The sequence below is a fragment of the Bidens hawaiensis genome, unplaced genomic scaffold (genome assembly GCF_021521415.1).
Source record: "Bidens hawaiensis isolate Kalapana, Puna unplaced genomic scaffold, B.hawaiensis_p1.1 tig00010102_1, whole genome shotgun sequence".
Lineage (NCBI taxonomy): Eukaryota > Viridiplantae > Streptophyta > Magnoliopsida > Asterales > Asteraceae > Bidens > Bidens hawaiensis.
Window position 1 is genome coordinate 670134 of NW_027491762.1, and position 8738 is coordinate 678871.

At 39.5% G+C, this 8738-nt stretch overlaps 1 protein-coding gene across 1 annotated transcript; it reads right to left on the reverse strand.

The window, feature by feature from the left end:
- Nucleotides 1-2054: 2054 nt before the first annotated feature.
- On the reverse strand, nt 2055-3160 carry LOC143534191 (uncharacterized). The gene is made up of 2 exons (XM_077028744.1): nt 2575-3160; nt 2055-2518 (listed from the first exon to the last, which is right to left on the reverse strand). The coding sequence occupies exons 1-2, from the start codon at nt 3158-3160 to the stop codon at nt 2055-2057; spliced, it is 1050 nt and encodes a 349-aa protein (XP_076884859.1).
- Nucleotides 3161-8738: the final 5578 nt, after the last annotated feature.

The following is an 8738-nucleotide window of genomic DNA, read 5'->3' on the forward strand; positions in this document are numbered from 1 at the left end:
CTACTTAAAAGTTCAACCGAATACTTATGTTGGTGTAACACAACCCCATTCGTTTCATACTTTAACTCCAATCTGAGAAAATGACTTAACCTACCCAAGTCTTTCATGTTAAACAGGGTACACAAATTTTCTTTTAACTGATCAATCACGGTAATTAAGTTTCCCGTGATAATCAAGTCATCAACATACACTAGGACAATCGCCACCATGTCTTCTTCGGCCCGAACAAACAGGCTTGAATGGGCCACGGTAGACACGAAACCATTGTGTTCTAGGAACTCTCCTATTTTCCCTAACCATACCCTTGGTGACTGTTTTAGGCCATACAATGCTTTCTTCAATTTGCAAATATAACCCCGTCGCTCTTTGTTCTCAAAACCTTTCGGTTGATCCATGTAAATTACATGATCAAGGTTTCCGTACAGAAAAGCGTTGCTCACATCCATTTGCCACATGCTCCATTCCTTACTTGCTGCGATTGCAAGTAATAACCGAACCGTGGTTAATTTGGCAACCGGGCTAAACGTCTCATCATAATCGAGCCCATGTTGTTATGAAAACCCGCGAGCTACAAGACGTGCCTTGTATCGCTCGAGTGATCCGTCCACTTTTCTTTTTATTTTGAACACCCATTTGCACGATACAGTGTTTACGTTATCTACTCGGGGAACTAATTCCCAAGTTTGGTTCTTCACTAGGGCGTTAATTTCTTCTTCCATCGCCACTTTCCAATTTTGGTTTTCTTGTGCCTCTTCTAAAGATTCCGGTTCGGTCTCTTCATTCTCCACAGTTGCCACATTAGCATACCGAGGATTTGGTTTTCTTTGACGACTTGATCTCCTTAATCCATGCGCATCAGAACTCGACGGTTCGAGTTGTTGGGCCGAGGGACTTCGGCCAGTTTTCCATGGCCCTTGGTTTTAACTTCGGCTTGGTGCAGAGTCAGTCGAATCTTCAATTTCAACTGGCCCGATGTTCTCGACATGGTCCGACCCATATTTCTCGTTATCTGATTCTACTTCTCCAAGATTGAAAGTTACTTCGGTTTCAAGCTTCTCTTTCAATTTTTCAGAATCCGGTAACACTTCTCGATTTTGGGACCACCATGACGACATCTCGTCAAAAACAACGTGTCGAGAAACATATACTCTCCCTGTATCTGGGTTGCAACATCGCCACGCTTTTCGTTCCGGATCACACCCAACAAAGATGCACCTTGTTGCTTTCTTTTCCATCTTGTGTCTAAGATGGCTTGGTATGAATACATAGCACACACACCCGAACACCTTCATATGACTAACCTCCGGTTTAAGTTTGAACAACTTTTCAAACGGTGATTTATTCTTCATATTTTGTTGTGGTAAGCGGTTAGATATATAGGATGTGGTCCGCATTGCTTCAGCCCAAAACCGACCTGGTACATTTTTGTCGTGAATTATGCTACCTGAGAGCTCGGTTAGGGTTCGGTTCTTTCTTTCGGAGATTCCGTTTTTTTGCGGAGTATTTGAGCAAGTTAATTGGCGTTTAATATTGCACTCTTTGAGATATGCACCGAACTCCTTCGATGTATACTATCCTCCGTTATCGGATCGGAGGCACTCGATATTGATCTTAGTCTCCCTATCCGCCACGCTTTTAAATTCTTTGAATTTCATAAAAGCTTCCGATTTTTTTTTCATAAAATATACCCAAAGGTATCTAGAAATATCATCAATGAACGTAATCATATACTTCATACCCGTTATTGAAGCTTGTTTCACCGGATCGAACACATCGGTATGAATTAGCTCCATGGGCTCCGTGGCTCGATAATTTGAGCTTTCAAACCGTTGTGCGTGAGCCTTACCGAATAGGCAACCAGCGCACACCACGCCTGTTCGGACATCCATCTTCGGTATTCCGGATACAAGAGACTTTTCGATCATTAAGGCAAGCCTATCGTACCCAACGTGACCAAGACGTTGGTGCCAAAGATCGATGCTTTGGACCGTCTTGGTTTTCTCCACATAAGTCGTTCATGTGGAAAGAGTGTACACCGTCTCGGTTTTCTTTCCTTACATTATGGCTTTGGATGAGGTTTCGAACTTATCGAACACCTTGACATCATTTGGACCAAATAAAACGTACCGACCCGTAGACGTAATCTGAGGTACCGATAGTAGATTCTTTTTCACACCCGGAACATGATATACATCATTTAATACACACTCACCTTGTTTATGCGGTTTGAATCGTATGTCACCACTGTGTGTGATTTTGTGTTTCGAGTTGTCGGCTATCACAATCACCCGATTACCTTCAAATTTGACCGGATTTCTTAGCTTCGTCTTTTCTCCGGTCATGTGGTTCGAACACCCGGAATCAACAATCCAATCATTCATAGAATTGTCTTTAGTTCCGGTGTTCGCGTTTAAGGCCATCACATGTACTTCGGCTGTAAAGTAGGCTTCGGCATCCCAAGCCACTTCTTCTCGAACTGTGACGGCATTCCCTTCTTCAGCGGACTTCCCTGGGCAATCTTTGACATGTGTTCACGTTTGACACAATTATAACACTTATATGGAAATCGCTTACCGGATTTTCCCGACTTCTTGTCGTTCGTCGGTTCTTGCTGATTTGAGCTTTGTCCGGATTTGTAGTTATCCGACTTCTTGTATCGGTCGTTCCACTTTCGTCCTTGATTCCCGTTTGGTCGAAAATTTCCCTTCCCCCGACTAGCATATAATGCTTCGGTCTCAATCTTCGGACATGAAATCGAGTTGTCACCGATTTGTTTAGCCAAGTCTTCTTGGCTCACGAGAAGATTCTCGAATTCGACCAAAGATGGCTGTTTCGGCCTACCTTGAACCGCGGCTACGAAACTTCGATACTCGGTTCGTAAACCGTGTATTAAGATTCGTTTCATTCTAGCATCTCCAACTCTTGCTTCCGGATCAAGCTCCCCAATCTCACGACACAAGGTCTTAACCTTGTGAAAATATTGAGGAATCGTGAGATCTTTTTGAGTGATTGACAGAAGCTCATTTTCAAGAAGCTGAAGCTTCGCATCATTTTTCTTGGAGAAAAATGCCGCCAAAGCATCCCATGCTTCTTTTGGCGTTGCTAGGTCTCGGATGTGATCCAAAAGCTCTTCCTCGATCGTTGTTTTCAACGCGAACATAGCTTTTCCGACCTTTACTTTCCACTTGTTGATCGCCCCATTGGTGTCGATTCTCAGTTGGGAGGTGTCTGACCCTTGAACAACTTCCCACAGATCCTGACACTGTAGTTTTGATTGTTCAATTTCTTCACGCCTCCAACAACTTGAAAATCAGCTATGTTTAATGGGTTGGCTCTGATACCACTTTTTACGTTTTAAACAAGTGAAACAGTAAACAAATCCAAGACCCAATACACGATCGAACAATATTTGCTCAAACACACGAACGTTTTCTTACTATGTGAAACAAGAAAAGAGATATAAGACATACTTATATTCAATACAAGACACACTTGATATATATTTTTACAACTAAACCATACAAGTCTTATATAAGCAAACAAAAACTTAAGGAGTAAGGAAACTTATCTAATAAGACTTTGAAACTTACATCAATCCTTATCCTTATCCTTATCTTTTTGAAATAAGGAAACTTATCTACTAGCTAGACTTATCTATAAAAAGACTTATCCATTATGGATATTAGCAAGACTTATCCATAAAAAGACTTATCCATTATGGATATTAGCAAGACTTATACATACTAAAAAGTATTATCCATTATTCATACTAAAAAGCAATGTTTTCAGACCCGGACCGGAGATTGACCCGGACTGCTTACTGGGTCACAGGTCGGACCGACCCGGAAGGTCGGACCGGTCATTAACCCGGATGAGGTCATAAATAATATATTGACTTTTCATATAAAATATAATTGATATTGAAAGACTATTTAATATTTAGTGAAATTTTAAATGATCAAATATCTAAAATAGATATAATAATGGACTAAAAGGCAATATTCACACTTAAAAATGACACCCCATATTGTTCTCTATTTCTCTCCGATATATTTATAACCTTTTCTTTCAAACCCTAAATGAGATACACACATAGCCATGTTCTACTTCTCTATCAACACCGTCAGCCGCCGCCGCCCACATCCACCTTTGTTCACCGCCACTGATGATACTAACGACCTTAGATCCGGCAATAGCGCAACATCTTCTTTTCTTCTATTTTGTTTTCAATTCACTGATTTGGCAACTTCTACTGCAATTCCGGCGGTGTGTTACAGCGCCGGTGCACAAGGAGCAGCGGTGGTGGTGTGAATAGGGTTTAGTAACTATAGTTGGTGTGTTTGATATGTGATACAATTTACATATCTGATTAATTTTCAATAAAATACAGGAAAAAATAAAAATTGCCGGGCTGACCGCGGGATCACCGGGTTCGGGCCAACCGGCGCCCGCGCAGACCGGCCAGCCCATTAGAAAACGGGTTCTGCACCTTGGCCCGGACCGGTATTACTGCCGGTCCCTGTCCGACCGGTCCGACCGGCCGGGCCGGGTTTCAAAACATTGCTAAAAAGACTTATACATTAAAGAAACTTAGCCACCAAGTATGACTTAGTTTTCTTTTAAGTCCCTTTAGTTATGATCTCCTCCAAACCACCCCTTTGAGATCAACCGAACCACCCTTTATCCCACAAGTGTTGCTCATTTAACAAATCGTGGTGGAGAATTTGATAACGCTGCCCTTCACGATCTATTTGTCACACATGGCATCCGGTTTCATTTCTATTGTCCTCCCAGGTTTCAACAAATGGCAAGTTTGAACAATTGATTCACACATTCAACTTTGTGGTTCAACACTTACTTTTCAAGTCCATTTTCATCATAAATATTGGGTTGGAACACTACACAACTTCTTAACATTCTTCTTTCCACCTTTATAAACAATAGCATACCTTTCACCAATATATCCAAGAAACCACCGTCTTACACTTAACTTTGCGTATTTGGATGTCTCTGTTATCCCTGTAAGTTTCCTCTTCAAAGACTCGCATTATATTTTAATTTGCATGATAGTTGTTGTACGAATAAAAAGTATAAAAGAACTATAATGATAAAAAAATGTATATGAAAATCCCAACGGGTATACCAGATACCCTCGGGTATGCCGATACCCGACGGGTAATTACCCTACAAATACCCGACGGGTAATCAGCTAGGTATGAGACGCGGATTTACAAACGAGTATGGACATGGGATTACCAATACCTTATCAGAACCCGATCCACTGTCATTTCTATTGTCTACCCTCTAAGCCTGTTGCCCCCTTTGTATGATATCATTCTCTCTTTTTTTGTCCATCTTGTCCTGCCCAGGGATGTTTGTTCGCTTATACATATTAGGCTTTATTGATTCTTCTTTTGACTCCACCGTGCCACCGCAATTGAAGTTCATGCCGTTGCGGTCGTAACTTCTGTCATGATAGCTTTGCCATCGTGTATCTTGTTGTTTCCAATATGGGTTTTGTAGGGGTATGGTACTAAACCCGGTTTTACGACCCTAAATTTATTATGTTTGGCTTATTTAATTATATGGACTAATACAATGTTATTGGGCTGAGGGGGTTTTGTGGAGGTAACCCTAACTGGTCTAGGCCCATTAGGGTACCATGATGGTGGCCATGAGGCTCTCTATATAAGGAGGTCTCCACCTCCTTGTTAACGGGTGATGCTCAATAAGAGCCACCACCATATTTTTGTGTCTGTAAACAAGAGATCCTTGAGATTTCTTAGCAGTCACCTCCACAACCCCGAAAAGCCATTACAGGTCACTAGCAGCCGGAGAAGAAGATCAAGTCGTGGTTCGTTCATCTCGAAAATCCGTGGGAACATCGTCATGGATCAGGTCAGATTCGTTTCATGTTTCGACAGTTTTAAATCTGTCACCGATGTTAGTCGAACAAGAATTTTCTTACCGTTTAAGTTTGATAGTCTCTTTCTTGTTCTTTTCAATATCGTATGTTATTCTTATACCTTTATTGTTTTTCAATCAATATATTAGTTGAGTTTATCGTAATTATCTCTATCATAGGTTAAAAATATGATTTAATATCTTCGTGACTATAACTGTCATATATAGTTGAATAATAATATATAACTAGTATTTCAACCCCCCGTGTTGTAGGGGTTGTGAAACCATACCAGAAAATGAAAGTAATTCATAGTTTACAATTGATTGTTTCACAATATTTCTACGTAGCTCTCACCTAATTATACATATCATAATACACAGATGAGGAAACATACACTAATTGTGTAACACTCAATAACATGGTTATAGAATTGTAAACTTATTGAGTTGTTTGATACAAAAACCAACTTTAATCAGACAACTTCAAATGCCACATGACTACTTGTAGTTACGAAATTATAAATCAAACATGAAATTATAAATCAAACACGTGTTAAAGCAAAATTCACATAGTTATTTGAACTGGTATAACTATTAGCTTAAAAATATATGATTATTATTACTAAAATAAAAAAAGAAGGAAAAACATTGCATGTAACCAATACACATGGGGCTTGTCCACCCAACATTGCAAGCAAGTCCATCCATCTTGACTCTTGAGGCTCAACATAAGCTTGTCCACCCAACTTTGCAAGCCTTAATCTTATAAATAGTTGGTTCATCATTCTCGCCAACTTTGTTGTGTCCAACATTCACAACCTGTAAAGATCAAATACTGAGAATTTTAATTAGTTTGCAATGAATTAGATTACATAAAATGGAACCTATATATTAGTCTATTATTATAGTATATTATAATTATAATAATACCTTTAAACATATAATTAGTTCTCTCTCTTTATCTAATAATAATGATTGATGGGTTTGGACGATGCAAGGGATGAATGATTTTGTGGTCAAGGGGGTCGGAGAACATATAGATTATTACACCCTCCCAAACAGCCAGAGAAAAACTATTTGGTTCTCTTGTCTACCGAGGAAGATTAATATTCGTGGGTGGCGAGTTTTGGGTAATCGTATCCCAACTCGGTCTAATTTAGTGGCTAAAGGTATTGAGGTTCTGTCTACCTTATGCCCCTCGTGTAATGACGGAATAGAATATGTCCTTCATGTGTTTGGGGATTGTAACGCGGTAAAGAACATTTGGATTTTGGTTGAAAGGTGGCTCAATGTGAATTTGCCAATTTTAAGATTTCCTTCAGATTTGATGGATTGGGTAGACAACTCTTCGCTAAATGTGGCTAAGAAAGAAGTTGTAGGTTCGATTATATATGTGACTTGGTGGGCTATTTGGAAGCTTCAGAATGATTAGGTCTTCTTGAAGAGTCGACTAAAACACTCATGGTTGTTTAATGATGTTATGTATTTTTCTTTGTATTGGTTTTCGAGTATAAATAATAGGTGTAAGGCTTCTTGGACAGAGTGGATGAAAAATCTCATGCTTTTCATGTAGTTTTTTTCTTTTCTTTCTTGCTCGTCTAGCTTTTGGATGGTCGATGCTTTACAAAACTACGCCCTTCAAAAAAAAAGAAAAACCTTTAAATGCCTCTTTCATGGAAGACCCGTTTATTAAGCTGACAACTTGATAGGAACAATGTTTGTACACCCAAATGCAAACTGCCAGAAAACATGACACAAGCTAGCATTATTTCAAGCCTGCAATACAAAAAACAAAACCAAACATCATCATTCACAAACATAACCATCATACTTCCAAAGATCTAATCTGAATCAAAGACTAAAAAGTACACCGAACATCATCATGGTCACATACCATAAACGAATATTAAATTGTCAACTTGAGGCTCAGGTCAGATCACAGCTGCAATATACATGGCCACGTCTAAAACCGAACTTCATCATAGCCATAGATCGATAGGTACTGCGTTTTTCACTTCAAAATTTATCAACGTCTAAAACCGAACTTCATCATAGCCATATAAATCGATAGGTACTGCGTTTTTCACTACAAAGTTTGATCAGAATTCAAAAACATTTGATGTCGCTCAGTTTGGTTTCAAACCATCATCATAGCACAAATGAATTAAAATAAATCAACGGTACAAAATGAAGGCTAAGATCTTCGTTATGGTTGCAAAATTCGTTGCCATCCCAAATAACGAAGTGTCATCATAACGAAAGACAATGTACTAAAGCTCGTAAAAAAAGGAGCCACAACAGACCGACCTACCGACATCAGATTTGCTCAGATTGGTTGCATACCATCATCATAGAAACCTTGAACACCTTTCAACCCATAAACAATATGAGATCATTTCAACCCATAATCAGAGTATCGCATCAAAGTTATATAAACAACCCAAGCTTTAAATCTCCGACGATCATCATAACCTTGAACCCCACACATTGCAAATGCGTGGCTGCCATACACGACCGAAAAGTCGCTAGCAACAAAGAAACCGCAAAGAAGACCAAACCAAACACCACTAACAATGGACAACAATCAACATACTATTGCCAATAGGAAGATACCAACGATTGCTGCAAAATTTAACCATCTTCAAGTACAACACATAAAGCATAATGTACACTAAGATGAATAACTTCCAAAAATCATGACATTAACAAAACATACCAACCAATAACAACAACCGATGAAGGTTCCGAACACAAAAATAGTACTACCACCGCTACCTAGGGTTTCCAAAAAGAAACCGGCAGCAGTAGGTTAGCCGTGAATACCCAACTCGCCG